This window comes from Hyla sarda, chromosome 9 (assembly GCF_029499605.1).
Source record: "Hyla sarda isolate aHylSar1 chromosome 9, aHylSar1.hap1, whole genome shotgun sequence".
Classification (NCBI taxonomy): Eukaryota; Metazoa; Chordata; class Amphibia; order Anura; family Hylidae; genus Hyla; species Hyla sarda.
Window position 1 is genome coordinate 144,250,053 of NC_079197.1, and position 15,231 is coordinate 144,265,283.

General features: G+C 42.5%; 1 protein-coding gene across 2 annotated transcripts in view; it reads left to right on the forward strand.

Annotated features, from left to right (window-relative positions):
• The window catches only part of SPTBN4 (spectrin beta, non-erythrocytic 4), a 162,528-nt gene that overhangs the window by 16,181 nt on the left and 131,116 nt on the right, over positions 1–15,231 (forward strand). For both annotated transcript variants that reach the window (XM_056540128.1, XM_056540129.1), the window contains exons 3-7: positions 1,008–1,159; positions 3,664–3,837; positions 5,980–6,071; positions 6,153–6,233; positions 12,171–12,286. In XM_056540128.1, coding sequence (XP_056396103.1) covers positions 1,008–1,159; positions 3,664–3,837; positions 5,980–6,071; positions 6,153–6,233; positions 12,171–12,286 — 615 coding nt within the window. The remainder of the gene's footprint in view (positions 1–1,007; positions 1,160–3,663; positions 3,838–5,979; positions 6,072–6,152; positions 6,234–12,170; positions 12,287–15,231) is intronic.

The window sequence follows — 15,231 nt, forward strand, 5'->3', positions numbered from 1 at the left end:
CTTTATTAAGTATTCCACATTTTTTTTAAACAACCATATTACAAAAGGTCTTTAATTTTCATCAGTAAGACCATATGAAAAGTTTTTACATGACAGTGCCCATTTAAATATACATACAGTGGTCCCTCAAGTTACAATATTAATTGGTTCCGGGACGACCATTGTATGTTGAAACCATTGTATGTTGAGACCAGAACTCTATGGAAACCTGGTAATTGGTTCTGGAGCCACCAAAATGTCATCCAAAAATAGGAAAAAGTGAGGATTAAAGAAAAATAAGTAGATAACTAATATAGATAAAGCAAATCCTTACATATAAAAGTAAGAAAGATCTGCTAGGAGCTGTAAATCACTGTCTATGCCTGTGTTTCCCAAGCAGGGAGCCTCCAGCTGTTGCAAAACTACAACTCCCAGCATGCCCAGACAGCCTTTGGCTGTCCGGGAATGCTGGGAGTTGTAGTTTTGCAACAGCTGGGGCCACCCTGCTTGGGAAACACTGGTCTACGTAGAGGACAGGAGCTTCTTCAGGGTCCCGAAGTAAAAAAGTAATGGAGTCACCCTCACCTGGTGTCCAAAGGAGCAGCTAACCCTGGTACAGGTAAAGAGTACAGAACATGTAATATCTCCCTGTACTGTAGGGGGCGCTACCAGACACCAGTCAGTGCATACACTTCAGTAATACAGGTAAAGTGTACAGAACATGTAATATCTCCCTGTACTGTAGGGGGCGCTACAAGACACCAGTCAGTGCATACACTTCAGTAATACAGGGGTTTTACCAGTGAATGCCCATTTTGATTGGTCAGTTCTTCCGGCCATTGACACATTTCACAGATCTGGACTGTCTGTACATTGTATGTTGAGTCTGGTTTCAACTTACGATGGTCCAGAAAAGACCATTGTATGTTGAAACTATTGTATGTTGAGGCCATTGTAAGTTGAGGAATCACTGTACTAGGTTACAGTGATGTTGGATCTAGTCTGATGTATCCCCTATTTTTCCCTAGATGAACGAGATGCAGTTCAGAAGAAAACATTTACCAAGTGGATGAATTCTCATCTCTCAAAAGTTCCATGTCGTGTGAATGACCTGTATAGTGACTTGCGAGATGGCTACGTCATCACCAAACTGCTGGAAGTGCTTTCCGGGGAACAGCTGGTATGAAGCGGGGCTATATGATCGAGCTATATAATGGTGTTGGTGTAAATGGTTCTGTATGGATTTTACAAGCTTAATGTGTTTGTAGTCTCTCCTGATCTGTCTGATTTAGTAAATACATAAATTCCCTATAAAATAACAATTCTAATTTTTTTTTTCTTATAGCTCATTGTTGGGCCCAAGTAGGCAAGTGGGTGTTAGCAATTGGGGGCGTCTCTAGATGATTTGAGACTAGCCAATCAAAGACATCGTGGGGGACACATCCCTGACTGGTAACACCTAGTTGGCTATTAAAGGGGTTATCTAGGAAAACATTTTTTTTTATATATCAACTTGCTCCAGAAAGTTAAACAGATTTGTAAATGACTTCTATTTTTTTTAATCCTTTCAGTACTTATGAGCTGCTGAAATTGAGTTGTTCTTTTCTGTCTAAGTGCTCTCTGATGACATCTGTCTTGGGAACTGTCAAGAGTAGAAGCAAATCCCCATAGAAAACCTCTTCTACCCTGTGCAGTTTCCGAGACACGTGTCATCAGAGAGCACTGTTGCCAGACAGAAAAGAACAACTCAACTTCAGCAGCTGATAATTATCTGAAGGATTAAGATTTTTTAATATAAGTAATTTACAAATCTGTTTAACTTTCTGGAGCCAGTTGATATATGTATGTATATATATATATATATATATATATATATATATAAAAATACCCCTTTTAGTTATACATTTCTAGTAGGGATAATAGATGAATGGTACAGCGCAGAGTCTATATGAAATGATATTCCAGAATTGTTATGTTATGAAGAATGTATTAAAACAGACAGGTCAGGAGAGGCCACAAGTCCCCTATATTACCAATATACTTCTTAATTACTTAATGAGAAAGATGATGGATTAGAATTGACTGTCTGGTCTCAGGGCCGGGCTTGACACTCTTCCCTTATGGTGTACCATATAGAACCCAAATAACACAGCTTAAATCTAGTTATTCAGTTAGTCAATCTTATCCTACAGAATAGGGGATGAATATCTGATGGTGGGGGTCCCGGGGGATCTCCAGAATGAGGCCGTACTAGTCTCGGTGTTGACGGGCTGCTCCGCCCATTACTGGCCACAATGGTGTCGTCACTGCCAAAACCCAGCCGCCAAAGTGTTCAGCGGTAAGAGACAGCGCCATTCTAGAATTGCGTAGAGTCCCATGGGTTGGACACCCCTGTAATCAGACTGTGAATATGAAATAAGATTTATTAGCTAGGTAACCCTTTTATTGAGACCAAGTAACACTGCTTAAAGGGGTACTCCGGCCCTAAGACGTCTTATCCCCTATCCAAAGGATAGGGGATAAGATGTCTGACCGCTGGGGACCCCCGCAATCTTGCATTCGGCAACCACCTCTTTGAGCTGCACGCCGCGCTGCCAGCTCACAAACAGCCGGGTGCCGGCCACAGGATCGGAGTATCGTGACGTCACGCCCCGTCCCATACACTTGCGGGGCGTGACATCACACGGGGGCAGAGTCGTGACGTCACTATACACCGGCCCCGTAGTCGGCACCTGGCAGTTTGTGAGCTGGCAGCGCGGTGTGCAGCTAAAAAGAGGTGGGTGCCGAATGCAAGATTGCGGGGGGTCCCCAGCGGCGGGACCCCCGTGGTCGGACTTCTTATCCCCTATCCTTTGGATAGGGGAGAAGATGTCTTAGGGCCGGAGTACCCCTTTAAATAATAAATGGAAGTATCTTTGCTATATTCAGTTGTGCCCTCTTCATTGGAAACGGTAAGGATTTTTACGATTCCGCTCTCATGTGACGTCACCCCCCCCTCCCCCCCGCTATGCAAGTCACGATACTCCGGCCCCGTGGTCAACACCCGGCTGTTCGTGAGTTGGCACCGCGGCGTGCAGCTCAAACAGGTGGGTTGTGAGTACAAGATTGTGGGGGTCCCCAGCGGCAGGACCCCCGCGGTGAGACATATTATCCCTTATGCTTTGGATAGAGGATAAGATGTCTCAGGGCCGGAGTACCCCTTTAAGTTTCTAATACACAGAAAAGAGCTCCTGACAAATGTGTTAAATGGGGTCTGTGACTTGATGCCATAGAGGACTATCCCCCTCAACTGTATGCTATTATGGCATCTTTTTAATGGATACGTCATATGGAAAGATCAGAGGGGGAGATTTATCAAAATCTGCAGAGAAAAAGCTGACCAGTTGCCCATAGCAACCAATCACATTTCTTCTTTCATTTTTGAAAAGGCCTCTGCAAAATGAAAGAAGCGATCTGATTGGTTGCTATGGGCAACTCAGCAACTTTTTTGATAAATCTCCCCCATAACGTTTATGGATTCATTACAGATGCAATACAGTAGAATTTGTCACCCATAGACTATTATGGCATCCATATAGGACTCTTTTGGCTAACAAACCCATAAAGCACATACAGCAGCAGATTTTGTAAGTACATAAAAGAGTGATGTAAACAAGTCCTGTATTTTATCTAATCTATGCTCAGCCTAAACCTACTCGAGGCCGGATGAGAATTCACTCTTTGGAAAATGTGGACAAAGCCCTTCAGTTTCTTAAGGAGCAGCGGGTACATCTAGAGAATGTAGGATCCCATGATATCGTAGATGGAAATCACCGGCTGACACTGGGCCTGGTCTGGACCATTATTCTTCGTTTTCAGGTAATTTGCACATTACAGAAGATCAGAGAACCTCACATAATTATATTGATCATGGAACTTCCATAGTGTGCACTAAACAGCAGAATCCCATTAACATCAATGGGATTCTGCTGGACAAGGATTCCATTCAATTCCGAGCTGAGAATCCGTAATGTGAATGGGCCCCTTTCACACTGCAGGTATCATCCTGTAAAAAACCTCTGTTATTACTCCCAGCAAAAAGTCCTGAAAAAGGCCGTCAAAAAATCCTATTCATGTCAATGGGATTTTATGAACATCCTTTTGCATCAGGCATGTCTGTTTTTACTAATGTCAGTTATTTCTACCTGCACAAAAGACGGTGCATCCACCAATTTTTGGTCCGGCAATAAAAAAATGGCGAAAAACCGGGCGTTAAAATTTAACATTGAAGTCTATGGGAACCGGATGTTCAAAAAAACAAAACAAAAATGGTACTGTTAAATACTAGAGATCGAGGTTCAAAAAATGAGCCCTCATACAGGCCCTGTATAAGGAGAAATAAAAAAGTTATAGGGGTCAGAATAGGACAAAATTATCCCCCGCATATGTGTATCCTGTGACGTTACTCATAAATCATTAATTATGTAAATACCGTTATATACCGTGGAACCGCCGAAAGTTACGTAAATACCGCGATACACACATTTGGTCATACCGCCAAGCCCTATCCCCTTGTATATGAATATTTGTAATCCAATGTATAAGTTCTGGCTCTTTATGCAAAGAGCCCGCTGCTAGAGACTGGGCGGTCTCAACGATATGCAGCGATGTCTGAAGTGAGCTTATAGGGAGGATACAATGTTGCTAGACAAGTGATACTATGTATGCATACAATTGTGTAAAGGGTTTAGTTCTCTTGAATGAAACACCTGCTGCTAGAGATTTTGCGGTCTCAAATTATGCAGTGGGTTTTGGTGGGCAAATAAACAGGGGACTGCAGCACTTCAAATGTACAGCATAGCTGTATACATAGTACCTGATGTGGCGCTGGTGGTCCCGGCTTGGTCGGCTGTTATTGACACGGCTTGTCTCAAAAGATTCAGCAAATTGTAGAGGATCCGATCCTTGTAACGCCTCTGATAATTAGCCCGGTGTAGCGTATCCTCGTGGCTGGAGCGTTGCGCATAGGTTTGATGCGCCGAGAATTGAAGGGTTCTGTCTCTGGGATATTGGCTTTATGGAGTGGCACTTAGAAGGGAAAGCTGGACGCGTTTCAAGTCCTCCGTAGGACTTTTCCTCAGCAGCTAAAAGTAAAAGTGAGTTCCCAAAGTCCTTTAAGGTTTTTTTTATATGTATAACTCCTCCCTTTATGGTTGTGATATCCTCCCATAAAGGTACTATGTATACAGCTATGCTGTACATTTGAAGCGCTGCAGGCCCCTGTTTATTTGCCCACCAAAACCCACTGCATAATTTGAGACCGCAAAATCTCTAGCAGCAGGTATTTCATTCAAGAGAACTAAACCCTTTACACAATTGTATGCATACATAGTATCACTTGTCAAGCAACATTGTATCCTCCCTATAAGCTCACTTCAGACATCGCTGCATATCATTGAGACTGCCCAGTCTCTAGCAGCGGGCTCTTTGCATTAAGAGACAGAACTTATACATCGGATTACAAATATTCATATACAAGGGGATTCATTTTAACAAAACTACTAAGAGATTAATATGAACATTATTTTCATGGTACCCACCATCAGATTTGTAAATTACTTCTGTAAAAAAAAATCTTAATCCTTCCAATAATTATCAGCTGCTGAAGTTGAGTTGTTCTTTTCTGTCTGGCAACAGTGCTCTCTGCTGACATCTCTGCTTGTCTCGGGAACTGCACAGAGTAGAAGAGGTTTGCAATGGAGATTTGCCTCTCCTCTGGACAGTTCCCGAGACAGGTGTCATCAGAGAGCACTTAGACAGAAAAGAACAACTCAACTTTAGCAGCTCATAAGTACTGAAAGGATTAAGATTTTTTAGAAGTCATTTACAAATCTGTTTTTAACTTTCTTGATGTATAAAAAATATTTTTTTCCTGGATAACCCCTTTAATATTTTAATAATGCAATTACATTATACCCTAATATTGTTTTCTTTCTATAAAAATGTTTTATTTCCTGGTAGATCCAAGTAATAAAGATAGAAACTGAAGACAACCGTGAGACAAGGTCAGCAAAGGATGCCCTCCTCCTGTGGTGTCAGATGAAGACGGCAGGGTAGGTTCTGGGCTTTTTGTCTTGCTAAAAAGTTATCTACTATTGGATACATTAGTAATTTACTGTCCTTTATATTGACAGCTATCCTGAGGTCAGTATCCAGAACTTTACTACGAGCTGGAGAGATGGGCTGGCATTCAGCGCTCTGATCCACAGGCATAGGTATAAACGCATTTTTTAATTCTTGCTATGCCATCATTATCACTGTACCGGTCAACTCTTAAAGGAGTTGTCTATCTGTAATAATATAAATTTGTTCAATGTTTTTATATATTTTGGAGGAGGATATATTAAAGGGGTACTCCGCTGCTCAGCGTTTGGAACAAACTGTTCCGTACGCTGGAGCCGTCGCCGGGAGCTTGTGACGTCATAGCCCCGGCCCCTTATGACATCACGCCCCGCCCCCTCAATGCAAGTCTATGGGAGGGGGCGTGACGGCTGTCACGCCCCCTCCCATAGACTTGCATTGAGGGGGCGGGGCGTGACAGCATAAGGGGGCGGGGTGTTGACATCACGAGCTCCCGTTCCAGCGTTCAGAGTATCCCTTTAAGAGCAGCGGAGTATCCCTTTAAGACCAGCATCTCACAGGCCAATCTAAATAAATTCCCCGCTAGTGCACAGGCACACTGGAGTTGTGTAGAGGCGTACACCTCTTCATAAATTCAGCGTGCCTGTGCGCCCTAGCTGAAATCTCCTTTAGCAAGCAAAAACCATAGTAAATTAGGTATGCAGGGCTGACCACGCCCCCTTCCCACTTGGCGCATCCGGTTGAGAATATGGGGAAAATCAAAAAAAATTTTTTTTTGCAAAGCGGGTGCTTGTGCAAAAAAAATTACACAATTTCTTTCATGTTTTACGCCCGGCACTTTTCATAAATTCCCCTTTGTGTTTAAATTTCTCACTATGTTCTTGCTGTCAGTGAATGGAAGTGTTTTTGTTTGTACAGGCTGAACAGTCATGGTGCCTAAACAGCTAAGGGTGTTTTAAAGGGTAAATCATGCAAAGTAGAATATGCACCAAATTTATGGAGAGGCTTACACCTCTTAATAGCTTTGGCATATCTTACTCCATTCTTTTAGGGTGCAAGGGACCCCTGTTCTTGTGATCATTAGGGGCCCCTGCATTTGGTCTGTCACTGACCAGATGCTTATTAAAGGGGTATTCCAGGAAAAAAAAATGTTTTTATATCAACTGGCTCCAGAAAGTTAAACAGATTTGTAAATTACTTCTATTAAATAATCTTAACCCTTCCAATAATTATCAGCTGCTGAAGTTGAGTTGTTGTTTTCTGTCTGGCAACAGTGCTCTCTGCTGACATCTCTGCTTGTCTCGGGAACTACACAGAGTAGAAGAGGTTTGCTATGGGGATTTGCTTCTACTCTGGACAGTTCCTGAGACAGGTGTCATCAGAGAGCACTTAGACAGAAAAGAACAACTCAACTTCAGCAGCTCCTAAGTACTGAAAGAATTAAGATTTTTAATAGAAGTGATTTACAAATCTGTTTTTTCCTGGACAAAACCTTTAACTATCTCTCGTATAGATGATAAGTTTACATTTTGGAATAACCAGTTACATGCCAGCCAGTCATTGTGAATTGGCCTTAATTCCCTTATAGTTTATCACTACTCTTCTGTGTTCCCCCATACTCCCCTGCTTCTCTCTACCATTTGCTGCATGTCATATTCACACTGGGATCAATGAAAACACAGATACTGTCATACGTTACAGCAGCGATGGTCTAATTGATCTTTTCCCAGCAGGAGCCATCTCTGATCATTCCTGTAGGACCACCTGGGGGATGATAAAGGGCCATAGCTTGTCCTTACTTGGCTCTTGAGACAAGAAATAGTCCACCAAAGGGGATCATACACATTATCAGCCTTTTCTAGTGATTTTTGTCCATCTTTTGTGTATGGAGCATGTTCTGATTTCCCCCTGGAGGCCGAAAATAAGGGATTGAAAGGTTACATTCCAACATGGCACATCCAATCTTCTCAAGGGACATAGTAGGTGCCAGGTGGGGGCTTATTCTCCTTTCCATATTTGTGATGCTTGGCTGAGCCTAGTGTATATGAGGAAAGAACGGCTAGTGCCGTAGCTGGGGGGGGGGTAACGGGCTAGCAAAAAAATAATAATAATAGGATGGTGGGAGCTACCCTTTAACATAACCACTTTAAAGGGGTACTCCACTGGAAAACTTTTTTTTTTTTTTTTTATCAACTGGTGCCAGAAAGGTAAACAGATTTGTGAATTACTTCTATAAAAAATTTTGTAAACCTTCCAGTACTTATTAGCAGCTGAATGCCACAGAGGAAATTCTTTGCTTTTTGAAATGCTCTCTGCTGACACCTCTGTCCATGTCAGGAACTGTCCAGAGTAGCATAGGTTTGCTATGAGAATTTTCTCCTCCTCTGGACAGTTCCTGATACGGGCATCAGGTGTCAGCAGAGAGCACCGTGGACAAGACAGATTTGTAAATGACTTCTATTAAAAAATCTTAATCCTTCCAGTACTTATCAGCTGCTGTTATGATCCACAGGAAGTTCTTTTCTTTTTGAATTTCCTTTCTGTCTGACCACAGTGCTCTCTGCTGACACCTCTGTCTATTTTAGGAACTGGGGATTTTCTCCTACTCTGGACAGTTCCTAAAATGGACAGAGATGTCAGCAGAGAGCACTGTGGTCAGACAGAAAGGAAATTCCGAAAGAAAAGAACTTCCTGTGGATCATACAGCAGCTGATAAGTACTGGAAGGATTAAGATTTTTTAATAGAAGTATTTTACAATTCTATTTAACTTTCTGGCTCCAGTTGATTTAAAAAAAAATGTTTTCTGGTGGAGTACCCCTTTAATGGGCTATTCTGGTCATTGTACTAGCTACAGTAGTCTCTAGCGTAGACTGCCATACACACAACGCATCACATATAATGAAGTGATTGCTGCTCTGAGGTCATTATGTGGCTGTAATGGTTTTCAGGAGAAGGTTTTATGACTATTGAGGATACCCTTCCATCTATCATGATGGCTTTTATAATTGCTACTCAGGTGTTAAATTAATGTCCACATATAAAGCCTGGCATCAGATTGGGATCTATTGTAGTAGCTACCGTATTTTCCGCCCTATAGGACGCACCCAACTTATAGGTGCAAAATCTAAATAAAAATAAAGATTTTGAACCCAATAGTGGTCTTCAACCTGCGGACCTCCAGATGTTGAAAAACTACAACTCCCAGCATGCCCGGACAGCCAACGGCTGTCCGGGCATGCTGGGAGTTGTAGTTTTGCAACATCTGGAGGTCCGCAGATTGAAGACCACTGCATAGGAGGTAATACTCACGTGTCCCCGCCGCTCCGGACCCGTCACCGCTGCCCTGGATGTCGATCCATCGCTGTTGCCGTGACCCCGTCGCTCCGGAACGTCTCTGCTGCCGGCCGGGTATCCCCGCTCTTCGTCGCCGCCATCACGTCGTTACGCACGCCGACGCACGTACGTGACGACGTGATGACGAGGAAGGAGAGCGCCGGCCATACAGGGGATCCCTGAACGGAGAAGACACCGAGGAGGCAGGTAAGGTCCCTCCCGCTGTCCTGTAAGCACTAACCTGGCTATTCAGTCGGGCTGTTCGGGACCGCCGCGGTGAAATCGCGGCGGTCCCGAACAGCCCGACTGAACAGCCGGGTTAGTGTCACTTTCCCTTCAGACGTGGCGGTCAGCTTTGATCGCCGCGTCTGAAGGGTTAATACAGGGCATCACCGCGATCGGTGATGTCCTGTATTAGCCGGGGGTCCCAGCCATTGATGGCCGCAGGGACTGCCGCGATAGGGGTGTATTCACCGTATAAGATGCACGACTTTTCCCCCCCCAGTTTTGTGGAAGAAAAAGTGCGTCTTATACGGCGAAAAATACGGTACTTGCCTTACTTACAGCTTGCTACAATAGTGTTATTAATGGGGTGAAAGAGATTTATAATATAGAGCTACCCCATGTTTTTTTCCAATTGAACTGGAGTTGAACGAAGAAAAAAAATACATCATGTCCTATTTTCTTCTTCGCTCAACTCCGATAAAATCCCTAATTAAAGGGGTACTCTGGTGGAAAACTTTTTTTTTTAAATCAACTGGTGCCAGAAAGTTAAAGGATAACTGTAATGGAACACTTTTATGTATTCCCGTGCCCGGGCCTCAAAAATAAACAAAACAAACTCATTCATACCTTCCTACGAGCCCCCGTTGGTCCGGCACAGGCCTCACGGTCCGGCAGTGCTGGGGACGGGGACTGTGTAGGCTGAGCCCACTGTCATGTAAGAAGCCGGCCAGAGCTCCTTACATGACAGTGGGCTCAGCCTATCACAGGCCGGGACGGGACATCGCTGCGGCCAGTAATACGCCGATGGCTCTGCAGCGTCCCCGTCCCCAGGAAGTGGAATGACGTCAGCACTGCCGGACCGTGAGGCCTGTGCCGGACCAACAGGGGCTCGTAGGAAGGTATGTATGAGTTTATTTTGTTTATTTTTTAGGCCCGGGCACAGGAATATATAAAAGTTTTCCACTACAGTTGTCCTATAAACAGATTTGTAAATTACTTCTATAAAAAAATCTTAATCCTTCCAGTATTTATTAGCTGCTGAATCCTACAGAGAAAATGTTTTTCTTTTTGGAACACAGAGCTCTCTGCTGACATCATGACCACAGTGCTCTCTGCTGACATCTCTGTCTATTTTAAGAACTGTCCAGAGTAGGAGAAAATCCCCATAGCAAACATATGCTGCTCTGGACAGTTCCTAAAATGGACAGAGATGTCAACAGAGAGCACTGTGGTCATGATGTCAGCAGAGAGCTCTGTGTTCCAACAAGAAAATAATTTCCTCTGTAGTATTCAGCAGCTAATAAGTACTGGAAGGATTAAGAATTTTTAATAGAAGTAATTTACAAATCTGTATAACTTTCTGGCACCAGTTGATTAAAAAAAAAATAAAGTTTTCCACCGGAGTACCCCTTTAACCCCATTCAAGTCGATGGAATTCGTTGGGACCTTGTGGTGTCAGTTGTAGGCTCCGAGCCGTTCTACATTTGTTCGGTGCAAAAGAAAAAAAGGCCAAACAGACCCAGAACGGGTCGGACATAACGGCAATGTTAGCATAGCCTTATGAACTGCAGGTTATAGCATTTCATGTTAAAGGGGTACTCCAGTGGAAAACTATTTATATATTTATTTATTTTTTAAATCAACTGGTCCCAGAAAGTTAAACAGATTTGTAAATTACTTCTATTTAAAAATCTTAATCCTTCCAGTACTTATCAGCTGCTTTTCTGTCTGTCCACAGTGCTCTCTGCTGACACCTCCGTCCATGTCAGGAACTGTCCAGAGTAGGAACAAATCCCCATAGCAAACCTCTCCTGCTCTGGGCAGTTCCTGACATGGACAGAGGTGTCAGCAGAGAGCACTGTGGTCAGACAGAAAAGGAATTCAAAAAGAAAAGAACTTCCTGTAAGGCAAACAGCAGCTGATAAGTACAGGAAGGATTAAGATTTTTTTTTTTTTTAAAGAAGTAATTTACAAATCTGTTTATCTTTCTGGCACCAGTTGATTTAAACAAACATTTTTTTGACCGGAGTACCCCTTTAAGTCCATACTTTGAGGTAGTTGTAGAAAAAAGGTCCTGGTTTCATGGCCAACAGCTACATGGAGTTTGTATGTTCTCCAGGTGTTTACATAGGGGCCCCCAGTGTGTTTGTTTGGGTGTATGGAGGGGAAATTAGATGAGGAGCTCCATTGGGGATGAAGTGAATGTATAATATGACACTATATAAGCAACACAAAATAAATAATATGGCTCAGGACTTGTATATTGGGTGAGAAGAACAGGATTGGATCCCATCATGGAAACAGGAAATTAATTATTAGGTAATAACACATGTAAAGATTTACATCCCCAACCTGTGGCGTTCTGGGTGTTACAAAGCAACAACTCCCATCATGCCTCATGGCTGTCAGGGTATAATGGGACTTGTGGTTTTGCAAAATCCGGAGTGCCACAGGTTGGGGAACGCTGCTGTACAGTATACGTGCCACTAACCAGCCCAATTTTTGTCATCAGACCAGATTTAATAGACTTTAGCCGGCTGACCAAGTCAAATGCTACCTATAATCTCCAGCAAGCCTTCAATACGGCCGAGCAACAGCTGGGACTGATCAAACTGCTGGACCCTGAAGGTGAGTACAATTCCGTATAGTACTAGCTGTTTCTACTTCTACCCTCCTATCCTTTTTTTCTCCATCTTGAAGGTGTATGACAGTGTTTTCAAAACAGTGTGTCTCCAGCTGTTGCAAAAACTACAACTCCCAGCATGCCCGGACAGCCTTCGGCTGTCCGGGCATGCTGGGAGTTGTAGTTTTTGCAACAGCTGGAGACACACTGTTTTGAAAACCTTGGTGTATGAGTTCTCATGTTATCTTTCCTGCTCCTTGCTGCTTGGGTGGGAGGGACCTCAAAGGGGTATTCCAGGGGAAAACTTTTTTTTATATATCAACTGGCTCCAAAAAGTTAAACAGATTTGTAAATTACTTCTATTAGAAGATCTTAATCCTTTCAGTACTTATGAGCTTCTGAAGTTAAGGTTGTTCTTTTCTGTCTTAGTCCTCTATGATGACACCTGTCTCGGGAAACGCCCAGTTTAGAAGAAGTTTGCTATGGGGATTTGCGTCTAAACTGGGCATTTCCCGAGACAGGTGTCATCAGAGAGCACTTAGACAGAAAAGAACAACCTTAACTTCAGAAGCTCATAAGTGCTGAAAGGATTAAGATTTTTTAATAGAAGTAATTTACAAATCTGTATAACTTCCTAGCACCAGTTTATTTAAAAACATTGTTTTTTCCTTCGGAGTGCCTCTTTAATGTCTTTTCTCCTCACTTATACATAGTCAAACAACAACTTGGATTTTGATGTTTGTTGTATTAAGATGTATAATGTTTTCTATATGTTATATGCTACCTGCACTTAAGAAAAAGTAAAGCTGGCCATACATTTTAGATATTTCTTTTAATCCCACCCATAAACATGTATGCTTAGCTTGGGCAAGTGTTCATGTACTCTTAAAGGGGTACTCCATCCCTAAACATCTTATCCCCTATCCAATGGATAGAGGATAAGATGTCTGATTGTGGGAGGGGTCCGGCTCACGATCTCCAGGCTGGCATTGCGTACGTACTAAACATGTAAGCTTTGGGCTTTTGCATTCATGAAATGAAGCCACACACCTCCATTCATGTCTGCGGGAGGGGGCATGACGGCTAGTACACAGCCCCTCCCATAGACATGAATGGAGGGGGCGTGGTGGCGGTGGTTGCCCATTTTCCGGCGACCGTTCATCAGATTACGGGGTGCTGCGTGGGAGATCGCTGGGGTCCTGGGGGCCAGACCCCCTGCGATCAGACATCTTATCCCCTATCGGCTAGGTTTCCACTTATGCCAATAAAAACGCCCATTCTGCCGCATGGCATTTTTTTTTGTGAAAAAACGCTGCGGCCAGATGTTAGCTGCACGTCAATAGGGAACTGCAAAATATCAGATCCACTTGGCGTTTTTCAGTTTAGCATTTTTTTCATCCTTTTGGCGTTTTTCAGCTATTTTTGGCTCCTTGGCAGTTTTTCAAAAACAACCTCTTGTTGAGACTTTGGCGTTTTTTTCAGGAAAATCTTGGAAAACACCATGTGAGTTTTAACTTTGCCGTTTTTGCAGGCGGTTTTTATTCTTTTTTTGGACTTTAGCGATCTTTTTTATAAAAAATATCGTAGGGTACCATTAAAAAAAAAAATACAGTAGTGATGGAAAAAATAGTATTTAACAAAATGTATATTTTTTATAACAATTTTTTTTTTAATTTTTAAACAGGGATCAATTTATGTGGGCGGGCAGAGAACTAAAAATGTAGCCGACAATAATAAAAATGTAGAAAGGGGCCATGTAAAAATTATATATATATTTTTTTTTTATAAATTTTTTAAAACTTTTTATTAGTAATGTATTTAAATAATGTCTTTAATAAAGTGTGTGTGTTTAACTTTTTTCATATTTTTTTTTTTTAATCATTTTTCAAGTAGTGCTTCTACTCTCAGCATGGAACACACTGTTCCATGATGGGAGTAGTAGTACCTGTACTAATAGACAGATCGCCCCGGGCGTCAGCTCTGATCCTCCAGATTTTCCTATATAATGTGTAGATGCGGCCTGCCGGTCGCTCTTCTCTGCTCCCCTGCACTATCACAGTCACTACACATCACATGCTGTGGCAGTTTTACTGATGTTTTTGCTGGCTTTTTTTAAGGTGTAAAAAAACAAACAAAAAAAAACAAGTGGAAACCTAGCCTTCCTCCTACCCCTTTAACCCCTTAACGACAATGGACGTAAATGTGCGTCATGGTGATATGGTACTTAACGCACCATGACGTACATTTATATCAGCAGCTATCAGCAGCAAGGGACCCGCCGGTAATGGCGGACATTTGCGATCACGCGGATGTCCGCCATTAACCCCTCAGATGCCGTGATCAATACAGATCACGGCATCTGCGGCAATGCGGTAATTTGAATGGATGATCGGATCTCCCGCAGCGCTGCCACAGTGATCCAATCATCCAGCATGGCGGCCGGAGGTCCCCTCACCTGACTCCGGCCGTCTCCTGGGTCTTCTGCCCTGGTCTGAGATCGAGCAGACCAGAGCAGAAGATCACCAATAATACTGGTCAGTGCTATGTCCTATACATAGCACTGAACAGTATTAGCAATCAAATTGCTATGAATAGTCCCCTATGGGGACATAAAAAGTGTAAAAAAAAAAAAAAGTTAAAATTTTTTAAATCAAAAGTAAAGAAATGTGAAAAATCCTCTCCCCCCCAAAAAAAGTTAAATGTCCGTTTTTCCCATTTTACCCCCAAAAAAGCGTAAAAAATAATTAATACACATATTTGGTATCGCCGTGTGCGTAAAAGTCTGAACTATGAAAATATATTGTTAATGATCCCGTACAGTGAACGGCGTAAATTTAAAAAAATTTAAAAAGTCCAAAATTGCTGCTTTTTTGTCACATTTTATTCCAAAAAAAATGAATAAAACATTTATAAAAAGTAAAACCTAAGCAAAAGTGGTACTGATAAAAAC